This window comes from Ylistrum balloti, unplaced genomic scaffold (assembly GCF_031769215.1).
Source record: "Ylistrum balloti isolate Yb309-2 unplaced genomic scaffold, AGI_CSIRO_Ybal_v1 Utg370042, whole genome shotgun sequence".
NCBI lineage: Eukaryota > Metazoa > Mollusca > Bivalvia > Pectinida > Pectinidae > Ylistrum > Ylistrum balloti.
Genome location: NW_026782099.1, coordinates 2,226,723 through 2,241,768, shown reverse-complemented (window position 1 = coordinate 2,241,768; position 15,046 = coordinate 2,226,723). Strand labels below are relative to the sequence as shown.

General features: G+C 39.6%; 1 protein-coding gene across 3 annotated transcripts; it reads left to right on the top strand.

Annotated features, from left to right (window-relative positions):
* The first annotated feature begins 1,415 nt into the window (after window positions 1-1,415).
* LOC132549079 (ribosome-releasing factor 2, mitochondrial-like) lies at window positions 1,416-15,046 on the top strand. Of its 3 annotated transcripts, none has more exons than XM_060212984.1 (8): window positions 1,416-1,531; window positions 2,765-2,893; window positions 3,695-3,775; window positions 6,746-7,548; window positions 8,104-8,397; window positions 10,982-11,342; window positions 13,301-13,467; window positions 14,735-15,046. In XM_060212984.1, exons 2-8 carry the CDS (start codon window positions 2,800-2,802, stop codon window positions 14,996-14,998), a joined length of 2,064 nt encoding a protein of 687 aa, XP_060068967.1. In that variant the 5' UTR covers window positions 1,416-1,531; window positions 2,765-2,799; the 3' UTR covers window positions 14,999-15,046. The 3 variants fall into 3 exon arrangements, with proteins under 3 accessions (XP_060068967.1, XP_060068968.1, XP_060068966.1); XM_060212985.1 differs by having other exon boundaries at window positions 1,445-1,508; XM_060212983.1 differs by lacking the exon at window positions 1,416-1,531 and adding an exon at window positions 1,708-2,458.

Sequence of the window (15,046 nt, the reverse complement as noted above, 5' to 3'; positions counted from 1 at the left end):
CATACACTCCCATTTACATACTTGAAATGTAAAAACTGGCAAAAATAAAAATACTTGAGCAATGTCAGTATGTTTTGTGATTTGATATTTTAAAATACTGCTAGCATGTAAGTATGATCACAGTGACCATGGTGTCTGACCATAACTCTTGTCTTGTATCCAAGTTGTCTGACCCCATACCTCCCATAACTCTGTTGTCTTGTATCCAAGTTGTCTGACCACCACTCTCTGGTCTTGTTACCATGGTGTCTGACCACCTTTCTCTGGTCCAGTGACCCTGGTATCTTACTATATCTCTCTAGACTAGTAACCATTGTGAATGAACAGAACTGTCTGGTCTAGTAACCATGGTGTCTGACCACAACTATCTAGACTAGTAACCATGGTGTCTGACCACAACTACCAAGACTAGTAACCATGATATCTGACCAGAACAATCTGGTCTAGTAACCATTGTTTCTGTTTCTGACCACAACTCCTTGACTTGTGACCTTAGTGTTTGACCACGACTTGCTACACTTATGACTTGAGACAGCTCTTTGATTTGTGACCTTGGTGTCTGACCACAATATGCTACACTAGTGACCATAGTGTCTGACCACAATATGCTACACTAGTGACCATAGTGTCTGACCACATCTCTTTGACTTGTGACCATGCCATCTGACCACGACTTGCTACACTAGTGACCTTAGTGTCTGACCACAACTTTTTGACTGGTGATAATGATGTCTGACCACAACTCTTTGACTTGTGACCATGCTATCTGACCACAACTTGCTACACAATTGACCTTAGTGTCTGACCACAACTTTTTGACTGGTGATAATGATGTCTGACCACAACTCGCTCTACTACAGTGTCTGACTACCCCGTACAACTCTTTGATTTGTGACCCTGGTGTCATATGTTTAAATAAATATCAAGTCACTGTATTGTTTGATGACTCTATTAATTCCAGACTGGTAAAAGTGGAGTCTGACTCTTGCTGCTTTGAAAAATGTGTTCTGAAACAGATGTCATGATGGTAAACCACATTTCACATAAAATCTCGGTTTTAACATTAACGTTACCGCGCAAAGGTTTTGGGATGTGTATGAAGTTATTATGAAATAGCATATAACCTTTTCCTTCAACAACTTTTTTTCAAATGTTTTTTCTGTTATTATTAAATTAGTTGAATCCGGAAATATTGTTCCGAAATCTGTTTTGCCGATTATAATAACGAGGAAGTACCTCGGGGTTTTAGTACAGTATTAATGTTCCGAATAGAACAGTTAGCCATGCGATGCCTATTTTTGACATTTCGGTCGGCAAACCTGTTCAAAACAATATTATGTCGAAGATGTCCTGTTATCATACAACACAGATTAGCTTTCAAATTATCAAAGTCCGAAGAAACGAATCGGATACGGAATACTGGAATAATTGCTCACATAGACGCTGGGAAAACGACAACAACCGAACGCATGCTATTCTATTCTGGCTTCAGCGAACACCTTGGTAGGGTAATTGGACGTAATTTTGACAGGTGCTGCAGTACAAGTTTAAGTCAGTCTCAGTGATTGTCAGTGCACTTAATTTGAGTAAATGGACATTGTATGTAATCATAGTTCTATATACGGTAGAAGGTATTCAATAGTTGCTCGTTAAAAGTCAATCTCTATTTCGCCGGTATGATCTCTAATGAAGGAATATCGTTTCTGACATCGGTTATTCCTTCTCCTCCTGTGAGAGATGAATCCCGGACTGTGTCTTGGACAAATTATAGTTATAATTGTAAAAGATAAACAAAGCAATGGCGTTTGTTACTTTTGTGCACCATATAAATATGTTAAATGTTTTATGTGACTTTTTTTATTACTAAATAGCCATGTATGTACAAACCCAGACTAGAACCTGAGTAGCTCCATATGTAAGGTCACACTTACAAATGTATAAAATACTGTATTATATCCTAAGGAGTTGGATGGGTTGAGAGTCATCCCATGTCTCCTGGCATGACTGTGCTAAAGAAATAAAAAGTAGATCAACATAATCACACAATTCCATACAGGACATGTTAGATTTCATCCCCAAGTGACTCATAGGCAACAAAGATGCCTACATACATAGGCCAGCTTATGTTAGTGGGACAGACGTAGAGAGGATGTGTTTGGCAGTGTACTCTATATTGAATAAGGCCGATATGTGTGTTGGAATAGCCATTTTGTCAAGCTATAACACCTGAACTACTCATGTATCTTAACCTACGATACCTCTCACCTATGAGTACACTATACTCCACCACTTTTGAATCTCAATGTCACAGACATTCAACTTTAGACTTCTAATTTTGGGTCTAATGCTGGACGAAGTTGATATTGACAATAAATGATTATTAACAAGAAGTTCAATGACACAACATACCAAATTATAGAAGAAATGAAGAATGGAAGGTTACATTGCCCTTCTTTTGGTAAGTTTCAGTGAAACTTTTTGCAAGAACTGCTGTGGATACAAGAAGTATACAGAGCCCTCATTATATAAAGTAGAATCAGGTTCCTAGTGTTAAGACAACATGGTCAGATCTTATCCAATTCAAGATTTATTCCATCAGAAGTCTATTGACATGTTTCAAATTTGAAAAATGTCAACAAGCTTCTGAAGGAATAATTCTTGAATTGTTGAATTGAAAAGGATCTGGCCGCTGTTTTCACTCCAGGAACGTTATTGTGTTAACATTGTTCAAATACAGGAATATAATTGCAATATGTTATAACAGGATCTGTTGATGATGGTGATACTGTGACTGACTACATGGATCAAGAGCGAGAAAGGGGAATCACAATTACATCCGCTGCTGTAACTTTTGACTGGAATAAACACAGGATTAATCTACTGGACACCCCAGGTAGGATTCTATTTACTGTATTGTGTGATATTCTGTGAATATATGTCCTATGGTAGGACACTTTACTGTATAATATGATGACCTGTGTATATGTGTCCTATGGTAGGACACTGTTTATTGTATAATATGGTGACCTGTGTATATGTGTCCTATGATAGGACACTGTTTACTGTATAATATGGTGACCTGTGTATATGTGTCCTATGGTAGGACACTGTTTACTTAGTGTGGTGACCTGTGTATATGTGTCCTATGGTAGGACACTGTTTACTTAGTGTGGTGACCTGTGTATATGTGTCCTATGATAGGACACTGTTTACTGTATAATATGGTGACATGTGTATATATGTCCAATGGTAGGACACTTTACTGTATAATAATGGTGACCTGTATATATGTGTCCTATGATAGGACACTGTTTACTGTATAATATGGTGACATGTGTATATATGTCCAATGGTAGGACACTTTACTGTATAATAATGGTGACCTGTATATATGTGTCCTATGGAAGGACACTGTTTACTGTATAATATGGTGACTTGTGTATATATGTCCAATGGTAGGACAATTTACTGTATAATAATGGTGACCTGTGTAGATGTGTCCTATGGTAGGGCACTGTGTACTGTATGATATGATGACCTGTGTATATATGTCCTATGGTAGGACACTGTTTACTTAGTGTGGTGACTTGTGTATATGTGTCCTATGATATGATACTGCTGGTGAGTGATTTATACAGGTGATCTGTAGTCTGTGATTGACTTTCTCTGTTAATGTTTTTGATTCTTTTCACAGGTCATATTGATTTTACGGTGGAGGTGGAGCGGTGCTTGCGAGTCCTCGATGGAACTGTCACAGTTCTAGATGCTGCTGCAGGTTTGTAAGCATAAATTACCATTTGATAATATAAAATATGTTTACTGATTTTTTTATGAAAGGGATCTGTGTTTTGTTTTACCTAATTTCTAGCTCCGCTACTCAAAGCTTGCTGGGATGAACAGCTATCAGGTTGGTTCAAATGAATTATTTTGATCTGCTTTCATGGTCACAAGGGTCATATTTGTTGAAGGTTATGAACAACTTGTTCTCAATAGTTAAATGTTGCAGGGTGATGATATTGTGCATGTAGGATACTAGAATGAAAGCCTACCAAGTTTTTTAAAGTGAATGACCCTGACCATCTTGCAAGCTTACTATTATCCAATATCTTATAATATTTAAATGACTTCTTCCCAATAACCAAATGGCCAAGGATATTGATATTGGGTCTGTAGTATGCTGGGTTTAAAGGCTACCAAGTTATCAAATGAGTGATTTTGACCCATTTTCTAGATCACACGGGTCAGAGGTTTAAAAAAACAACTTCCTCCCAATAATTTAAAGACTTGGGACACTGATTTTAGGCCTGTAGCATGCTGGAATGAAAGCCTACCAAGCTGATGAAATTAAATGCTTTGACTCACTTTCCAGGTCACAGGGATCAGATGAGACCAATAGGCCATGGGTCATGAGACAGATTAGTTTCTGATTTAGTACCTCAGTATCTGTCATTTTTACCATTCTACAACATGGCATGAGTTTCAGCTGTTGATCTGTCCATCTGTAGATTTGAGTTCAAGATGTTTTCCTAGCACTGTACTATCTAAAGGTCTTTTCTACAAACTTACAGCAGTATACTAAATGAAGATAACTGTCACCTGCATGTTTTGTTTCCTTGACCTAAGTAAGATTATGTGCATGATTTCATTCATAAGCATCAGGGCTCATATACATATTTTATAAATATTTTCTATAATCCAAGTGTTTAAACAACATTAGTTTATCTATTTTGGTACTTTTGAAAGTTGACAAAATGTGGGCCATGATAACATGTCAGTTAAGCATCAGCCTGAAACGAAGATCTCAGGTGTGTTAGCATGAAAAAGAGATGATCTCTATGTTACATTAGGCAGGTCTGGTCAGACCTTCCTCGTAGTCAGTGCCACCTATCCCACTACTAACTGAGGCAGCTTGCATGGGAATGCCCTGCAGCTGTTTTCAGTCCCCCACTGGGAATCACAAAGGACTATAGATTTGTGTTGTGTCCATCCATCTTTCTGTCTTTCTGTCCTTATGCAATCTTGTCCAGCCACTACACTACTAATCCAGGGAACTTTATACTTGGGTTATGGGTTCACCTTAATCAGGCATTGTGTCACATATTAAAAGATGGTCACCCTGACCTATATTTTAACCTTTGACCTACATCTAAGGAATAGCTTCTCCAAGCCCTATTTCTATAATACTAACTAGATGAGACAGTGTGTCAAGTATCAAAACTAGGTAATTCGGACCTACTTATTCACCATTGACCAACATCATAGAAAAAGTTTGTTTAGGAACTTAATAACATTTAAGACATGGGTTCACCTTCATAGTTTAAGTGTCAATGAGGGACTGTAATTTACTGAATTACCTAGTTGTTTTTGTCTGGTGTGATTTTTTTTTCTTTGAAATTGTCAATTATTTCTTTGCTCTTCCCATGTTTTCAAATTAATCATTCTTATGAGTTCCAGAGTCTCTACTTTTGTTTTGATATAAAAATCACCACTGATTTTGAACTTTACCTCAGAAGTAGCAAATAAGTTTTCTGGTGTGAGTTGGGGGGAGTGGGGAGCAATGTAGACAAAGTGGGGCTAATTTGACCATATTCAAAACATTTTTTTATATAATTTTTTCATGTGTGTTTAATTTAACTGAAGATTTTTATCAAAAATGTTTTTTTCATGCTACCTAAATGTGAATTTATTTAACTCTGATGATGAAATTACTGATTTTTACCATCAGTTTTCATAATTGAATGAGACTGAAATGTACTGATAACCAGTTTTTCAGGTTTGACACTGAATTTCTTTTTTTTCTTTGTTCACACTTCTGCTCAGTAGCATCCAACCAGCCTAAGAGATTATCATGATATTTCATATTATTGTTCTCAAGTAGTTTGTAACTTTGTCTTAGTTTTATGTTCCATGATGTAACTTGTTACTGACACACCTTGTAACTGACTGACCTTGTTACAGACACTCCTTGTCACTAATGACCTTTCCACTGACTGACCTTGTTACAGACACTCCATGTCACTAATGACCTTTCCACTGACTGACCTTGTTGCTAACAAATCTGGTTACAGACACTTCTTGTCACTAATGACCTTTTTCACAGACTGATCTTGTTACTGACAAACCTTGTTACAGACACTCCTTGTCACTTATGACCTTTCCACTGACTGACCTTGATACTGACACACCTTGTCACTAATGACCTTTCTACTGACTGACCTTGTTACGGACAAATCTTGCTACAGACACTCCTTGTTACAGACACTCATTGTTACTAATGACCTTTCCACTGACTGACCTTGATACTGACACTCCTTGTTACAGACACACCTTGTTACAGACACTCCTTGTTACAGACACTCCTTGTTACGGACAAATCTTGCTACAGACACTCCTTGTTACAGACACTCCTTCTCACAAATGACCTTTCCACTGACTGACCTTGTTACCGACAAATCTTGTTACAGACACTTCTTGTTACAGACACTCATTGTTACTAATGACCTTTCCACTGACTGACCTTGATACTGACACTCCTTGTTACAGACGCACCTTGTTACAGACACTCCTTGTTACTGACACACCTTATCACTAATGACCTTTTTCACAAACTGACCTTGTTACTGACACACCATTTTGCCACTGACTGACCTTATAGCTAATTTACCTGACTGCTTGTAATATCAGCTGTGGTTAGAATGCCAGATGTGTATTGTGAGATGCTCATTTTTTTCTGAATGACCTTCAGGTGTGGAGGCTCAGACATTAACAGTTTGGCGCCAAGCAGAGAGGTACAATATTCCCTCAATAATTTACCTAAACAAGATGGACAAACCAAATGCAGATTTCCAGCAGTGTTTGCAGTCGATAGAGGACAAGTTACATGTAAAAACAATGCCAATATATGTACCAATCAGTTGTGATAGGAACAGTTTGAAACAGATTGACGTTGTCGGTAAAAACTTACTCACATGGGATCTGACGGAATCACCAGATGGAAGAAAATTTGATATCAAAAAAATCTCAGAGGCAGATCAGACTTTATGGGAAGAAATGATGAAGTGGAGAACAGCTATTGTTGAAACAATAGCAGATTTTGATTCCAAACTGGAGGACCATGTACTGTCTAATACACCTGTAGCAGATATTCCTGCTATAGATTTGGTGCAAGGACTGAGGCAGGCTACAATAGACAGACATGTTGTGCCTGTGATGGGAGGAAGTTCTCTACGGAACATGGGTATACAACCTCTAATAGACTCTATATGTCTCTATCTTCCAAATCCAGGTGATAGAAATTTTGAATTTACTAAGTTTTATGGTAAAGACTTGTGTGCTCTGGTCTTTAAAATTGTTCATCATAAGGAACGAGGTACTCTGACTTTCCTTAGAATTTACAATGGGGAAATAAAAGGAAAGACCAACATATATAACGTGAACCAGAATGTAAGTGAGAAAGTGACACGCCTACTACAGGTTTATGCAGACAGTTTTCAGGAAATTCCATTTTCTGGACCAGGAAATATAGTGTGTGTAACTGGATTAAAGTCGGTAAGTCTTTGGACAAGACACCATAGTGGTGTGTTAATGGACTTACGTTAGTAAGTCTCTGGACAAATTGTTTTGTGTGTTACTGACTTTAAGTTAGTAAGTCTCTGGACAAATTGTTTTGTGTGTTACTTGACTCAAGTTAGTAAGTCTATGGACTGAACGCCGTGTGTTTTACTGGTCTTTAGTAGGTAGGTCATTTGACTATAGTGTTACTCAATATAAGCTTGTTATTTTTTGTACCAGGCACAAGTTTGTGTTAATGGACTAAACCTTAGGTGTATAGCTGATATTCTGGTGTTAAACATCACAGGTCAAGTTCATTGATCATGGAGTCCAAATCAAAGTTTTCTAGGCAACCAATGTGTAACCAAATAACACAGCAATATGTTAGGATAAAGACAGGTTTGAAATGAAAAATTTTCCTGAAGAAAACAAAACTGAAATAAGAGATAGACATATCAAACTTACAATCTGTCTAAATGGTAAAATCTTCATTGGCATTTAAAAATCATGTATTTGAACAAGAATTGTCAACCTTTGTTTATTTTCCCACAGGTGAGAACAGGAGACACAATTACAAGCAGTCAACCTGCAGCTAGAAGAGCACGGAAAAACATGCTTAAAGTACAGGCAGAGGAACTGGGTTCAGCAAGCCAGCAGGCTATTCAGAGTTCAAATCTATGTGATGAAGATGACATTGATGAAGATGATATTAGTGATTCCATTCTGGCTGGGATACAGATACCACCTCCAGTATTCTTTTGTTCCATAGAGTCACCTTCAATGTCTAGTCAGCGGAAGATGGAGTTAGCACTGGAGTGTCTACAGCGAGAGGACCCAAGTCTACATGTATGTATTACTGTATATATGGAAATATGGAGAGGAGGGACAAGTTACAGGTGTGTACGGGAAATGAGTGTGTGGTTAAATTACAAGTGTGTACAGGTAATATGAAGAGGAGGGGACAAATTTCAGGTGAGTATGGGAAATGAGTGTGTGTTTTGGGGGATCTACATGTGTGTAGGAAATCAATATGTGTGTATAGGGAATATAAGAAAGAGGAGACAATATACAGAAGTATATGGGAAATATGGGGAGTGAAGGGGAGGTAATCAACTGGTGTGTAGTGATAGGAGGTGTGGAAAGGGGCACAATCTATACAGTGTGTATAGGAATATGTTTGGTGGAGGGCAGTTTACAGGTATATATGTGTGTAGGGTGTGTATATATATTGAGTGTTAGGGGTCAGTCTTTATGTATGAAGAAACTATGTGAGGACCAGTATAGAGGTGTGTATAGGGAGTGTGTGGGGACCAGTCTAAAGGCATAGACAGGTGTGTATAGGGAGTGTGTGTGGACCAGTCTAAAGGCATAGACAGGTGTGTATAGGGAGTGTGTGTGGACCAGTCTAAAGGCATATACAGGTGTGTATAGGGAGTGTGTGTGGACCAGTCTAAAGGCATATACAGGTATGTATAGGGAGTGTGTGTGGACCAGTCTAAAGGCATAGACAGGTGTGTATAGGGAGTGTGTGTGGACCAGTCTAAAGGCATAGACAGGTGTGTATAGGGAGTGTGTGTGGACCAGCCTAAAGGCATAGACAGGTGTGTATAGGGAGTGTGTGGGGACCAGTCTAAAGGCGTATACAGGTGTGTATAGGGAGTGTGTGGGGACCAGTCTAAAGGCATAGACAGGTGTGTATAGGGAGTGTGTGTGGACCAGTCTAAAGGCATAGACAGGTGTGTATAGGGAGTGTGTGTGGACCAGTCTAAAGGCATATACAGGTGTGTATAGGGAGTGTGTGTGGACCAGTCTAAAGGCATAGACAGGTGTGTATAGGGAGTGTGTGTGGACCAGCCTAAAGGCATAGACAGGTGTGTATAGGAAGTGTGTGTGGACCAGTCTAAAGGCATATACAGGTGTGTATAGGGAGTGTGTGTGGACCAGTCTAAAGGCATAGACAGGTGTGTATAGGGAGTGTGTGTGGACCAGTCTAAAGGCATATACAGGTATGTATAGGGAGTGTGTGTGGACCAGTCTAAAGGCATAGACAGGTATGTATAGGGAGTGTGTGTGGACCAGTCTAAAGGCATATACAGGTGTGTATAGGGAGTGTGTGTGGACCAGTCTAAAGGCATATACAGGTGTGTATAGGGAGTGTGTGTGGACCAGTCTAAAGGCATAGACAGGTGTGTATAGGGAGTGTGTGGGGACCAGTCTAAAGGCATATACAGGTGTGTATAGGGAGTGTGTGTGGACCAGTCTAAAGGCATATACAGGTGTGTATAGGGAGTGTGTGGGGACCAGTCTAAAGGCATAGACAGGTGTGTATAGGGAGTGTGTGTGGACCAGTCTAAAGGCATATATAGGTGTGTATAGGGAGTGTGTGTGGACCAGTCTAAAGGCATAGACAGGTGTGTATAGGGAGTGTGTGTGGACCAGTCTAAAGGCATATACAGGTGTGTATAGGGAGTGTGTGTGGACCAGTCTAAAGGCATAGACAGGTGTGTATAGGGAGTGTGTGTGCACCAGTCTAAAGGTGTATACATGTGTGTATAAGGCGTGTGTGTGGATACAGGTGTGTATAGGGAGTGTGTGTGGACCAGTCTAAAGGAATATACAGTTGTGTATAGGGAGTGTGTGGGGACCAGTCTAAAGGCATAGACAGGTGTGTATAGGGAGTGTGTGTGGACCAGTCTAAAGGCATATACAGGTGTGTATAGGGAGTGTGTGTGGACCAGTCTAAAGGCATAGACAGGTATGTATAGGGAGTGTGTGTGGACCAGTCTAAAGGCATAGACAGGTGTGTATAGGGAGTGTGTGGACCAGTCTAAAGGCATATACAGGTGTGTATAGGGAGTGTGTGTGGACCAGTCTAAAGGCATATACAGGTGTGTATAGGGAGTGTGTGTGGACCAGTCAGGTGTGTAAAGGTGTGGACATAGACAGGTGTGTATAGGGAGTGTGTGTGGACCAGCCTAAAGGCATAGGCAGGTGTGTATAGGAAGTGTGTGGGGACCAGTCTAAAGGCATATACAGGTGTGTATAGGGAGTGTGTGGGGACCAGTCTAAAGGTGTATACAGGTGTGTATAGGGAGTGTGTGTGCACCAGTCTAAAGGTGTATACATGTGTGTATAGGGAGTGTGTGTGGACCAGTCTAAAGGCATATACAGGTGTGTATAGGGAGTGTGTGTGGACCAGTCTAAAGGAATATACAGTTGTGTATAGGGAGTGTGTGGGGACCAGTCTAAAGGTGAATACAGGTGTATATAGGTAGTGTGTTTGGACTAGTCTGCAAGTATATGTAGAGGAAGTTTATGGGGACCAATCTTCTGGTGCAAATTGGCAGCACTTCAAATGTGTCTGGAGAGTATATAAGGTAGGGGATAGTTTACAGATAAGATACGATAAACTAGTGATGTTTTTATGTAGGTGGAGTTTAAAGAAGAGACCAGCCAGACAATCCTCTCAGGCATGGGGGAGCTACACATGGAAGTTATAAAGAACCGTATAATCAAAGAATACAAAGTTGATGTGGATTTAGGACCTTTACAGGTAGCATATAGAGAGGCCATCAGTAGAAAGGAAGTTGTTCACAATGAAAATCTCGACACATGGATTGGCAATCAACATCACACAGTCAATCTCACGATGGCCATCAACCATAATCCAGCTGCAGAAAAATTCACCCATGTCAAGATAGCAAATAAGGAGAAAAATCCTTCTTTACAGAATATAAAATGGAAACATGTCAGAGCCATTGAGAATGGTGTAAAGGCGGCATTATCATCAGGTAGGACTGTCAATCCCTGTCAGGCAGTGTCATGTGGTATTAGTGTCAATCAGTGTCAGGAAGTAGGACTGTCAATCCCTGTCAGCCAGTGTCATGTGGTATTAGTGTCAATCAGTGTCAGGAAGTAGGACTGTCAATCCCTGTCAGCCAGTGTCCTGTGGTTTTAGTGTCAATCAGTGTCAGGAAGTAGGACTGTCAATCCCTGTCAGCCAGTGTCATGTGGTTTTAGTGTCAATCAGTGTCAGGAAGTAGGACTGTCAATCCCTGTCAGCCAGTGTCCTGTGGTTTTAGTGTCAATCAGTGTCAGGAAGTAGGACTGTCAATCCCTGTCAGCCAGTGTCATGTGGTTTTAGTGTCAATCAGTGTCAGGAAGTAGGACTGTCAATCCCTGTCAGCCAGTGTCCTGTGGTTTTAGTGTCAATCAGTGTCAGGAAGTAGGACTGTCAATCCCTGTCAATCAGTGTCATGTGGTATTAGTGTCAATCAGTGTCAGGAAGTAGGACTGTCAATCCCTGTCAGCCAGTGTCATGTGGTATTAGTGTCAATCAGTGTCAGGAAGTAGGACTGTCAATCCCTGTCAGCCAGTGTCCTGTGGTTTTAGTGTCAATCAGTGTCAGGAAGTAGGACTGTCAATCCCTGTCAGCCAGTGTCCTGTGGTTTTAGTGTCAATCAGTGTCAGGAAGTAGGACTGTCAATCCCTGTCAGCCAGTGTCCTGTGGTTTTAGTGTCAATCAGTGTCAGGAAGTAGGACTCTCAATCCCTGTCAGCCAGTGTCATGTGGTTTTAGTGTCAATCAGTGTCAGGAGGTAGGACTGTCAATCCCTGTCAGCCAGTGTCATGTGGTTTTAGTGTCAATCAGTGTCAGGAAGTAGGACTGTCAATCCCTGTCAGCCAGTGTCCTGTGGTTTTAGTGTCAATCAGTGTCAGGAAGTAGGACTGTCAATCCCTGTCAGCCAGTGTCATGTGGTATAAGTGTCAATCACTGTCAGGAGGTATTAGTGTCAATCACTGTCAGGAGGTATTAGTGTCAATCACTGTCTGGAAGTAGAACTCTCAATTACTGTCCGGAGGTATTAATGTCAATCACTGTCAGGAGGTATTAGTGTCAATCACTGTCCAGAGGTATTAGTGTCAATCACTCTCAGGAGATGTCAGTGTCAGTCACTGTCAGGAGGTATTAGTGTCCATCACTGTCAGGAGGTATTAGTGTCAATCACTGTCAGGAGGTATTAGTGTCAATCACTGTCAGGAGGTATTAGTGTCAATCACTGTCAGGAGGTATTAGTGTCAATCACTGTCTGGAAGTAGAACTCTCAATTACTGTCCGGAGGTATTAATGTCAATCACTGTCAGGAGGTATTAGTGTCAATCACTGTCAGGAGGTATTAGTGTCAATCGCTGTCCAGAGGTATTAGTGTCAATTACTGTTCGGAGGTATTTGTGTCAATCACTGTCCGGAGGTATTAGTGTCCATAACTGTCTGGAAGTAGAACTCTCATTTACTGTCAGGAGGCAAACTGTCAATTACTGTCAGGAGGTGGGGTGTATGACTCAATCAGCATCATGAGGTAGACTTTCAATTACTGTCTAGAAATAGGACTGTCAATCTGTGGCAGGAAGCAGATCATTGTCAAGAAATAAAGAGATTTTACACATGACTGTTTTCTGTGTCTGTTAGTTAAGAAGTGATGATATCATTGGTAACTTTCCATTGTAGTTGTTAGGCTGATGTCATATTGATAAAGTTATTGATGATTTCTTCTTGTACAAACACAAAAAAATATATTGAGAACAAATAAAATGATTCCATATGTTATTGAATAGTAAAGATTAACACATTCATTATTGACAGCATCTCATGTTTAGGTTCCCAATGTTTACAATTAGTAATTTCACTATGTTGTTCAGTGTATAAAGTTAATGAAGCTTACTAAATTTAGGAATTGTGTGATTTACAGGTCCCATTTTGGGCTACCCAGTGATAAATGTGGAGGTGTCCCTATTAAACTTTGATATCGGGCGAGGGACGTCCCTCCCTATGATTGGTGCTTGTGCATCGCAATGTGTAAGGCATGCTTTAGAGCAGGCAGACCCAAGACTTCAGGAACCTGTCATGAAACTAGAGGTGAGAGACAAATACATAAGAGTGCTGTGGAGTGAATTATCTGGCTTACTACCAAGAGTTATGTCCCTTGTGTTGTAACTGGAGGCAAGTAGGGTGTACAATCTAGAGTTGTTTCCCTTGAAGTGGATCCAGTTAATGTCAAGTCCAGTATTGCGACTTTTATTGGGGGAGTATTTAGCAGAAACATCTTACCATGAAATGAATAAAAACATTCTGCTTTTAGATTTTTTATATTTAGTGATATTTTGTATTGATAATGGAAATGTTTGTATCGATAGAGATAAGAACATGGTCACTTAAGTGATCCTCTTTCAAAAATGTGCTATAAATCGAGGTGATGGTAGGTTTGTTGGTATATCTCAGGTCATAATAACATGTTATACAAGTACTAGCTTTGTATTAGAGTCCCATAAGAAATTTTATTCATTTAAATACTTACCCACTTACAACGTTTTTTTCAGAGCAAAATTCTATGTTACTTTTCTGTTTACACTAAATATTACAAACAAGTAAACAATGGATGTTGCTAGAAGTCAATAGTGAAAATCTCAAAACCAGATAAACATACATATACATATGTTAATATATCTTCTTAATTAGTATCATCTTAAGATAAAATAGTTTGGTTTGTTGCCTGCTGGTATATGGTAAGGTTAACATTGTACAAGATCAAGTTTTTTCACATTTGATAACATCTTAATAAGCAGTATTTGACTGCAATTATGAAGCAATAGAAGATGATTACCAGCATTATTATTAATACAGATTATTGGTCAGTATTTTGGAGATGACCATCTACACAGTTTTCCATTAAGTAAAGCGGGGTCATAGCTTTAACTAATTAAACCTTATTTATTTCCAAATTTCAGGTTATTTATAACATGGAAGCCAACACAGTAGAGATTTCTGATTAGTCAAAATTTTGAAAATGTCTGGTTTACCTGAATTTGGCTTGAAGGGGATTTGGGGTGGAAGGGTTGACAAAGTCCGTGAGAGCATATTCTAGTGGAATTCATTCAATTGGTAATGAACAAAAGTGATGAGTTGAGATTGCTTTTCAGGTTCAATGATTGAAGGTAGATGCATGTCAGGTTCGAATAGGTCTCTCAGAGTAATGGGTATACATTAGTTCTAGTAAAGAAAACCACCAATTGAGGGTACCCACATCCCTTTTGGATCTCTTGTTATTCTAAAGTGGTAAAATCCACTCGATTGGCATTGTTAATCTTAGGTGTAACTTATCAAGAATATCTCCTTTCCTCAACAGATTTCCACAGAGGAGGAGTGGCTGTCGTCCATCCTTAAAGACTTGGCAATGAGACGATGTGAACTGGATGCTGTTCATTATAGGGATGGCGTGCGCTTGGTGGAAGCCTCAGTCCCACTGGTCGAACTTCGTGGATACTCTTCTGATCTCCGTCAGATTACATCTGGAACTGCATCCTTTGTCATGGAACTCTCCCAATTCAGAAATATGTCTGATGAGGATGAGCAGAAAGTGATAGAAACAGCTACAGGATTTGCATCCTAGTATACACAATATATTGTGCTGAAGAATAAATGTGTGATTGAAATCATA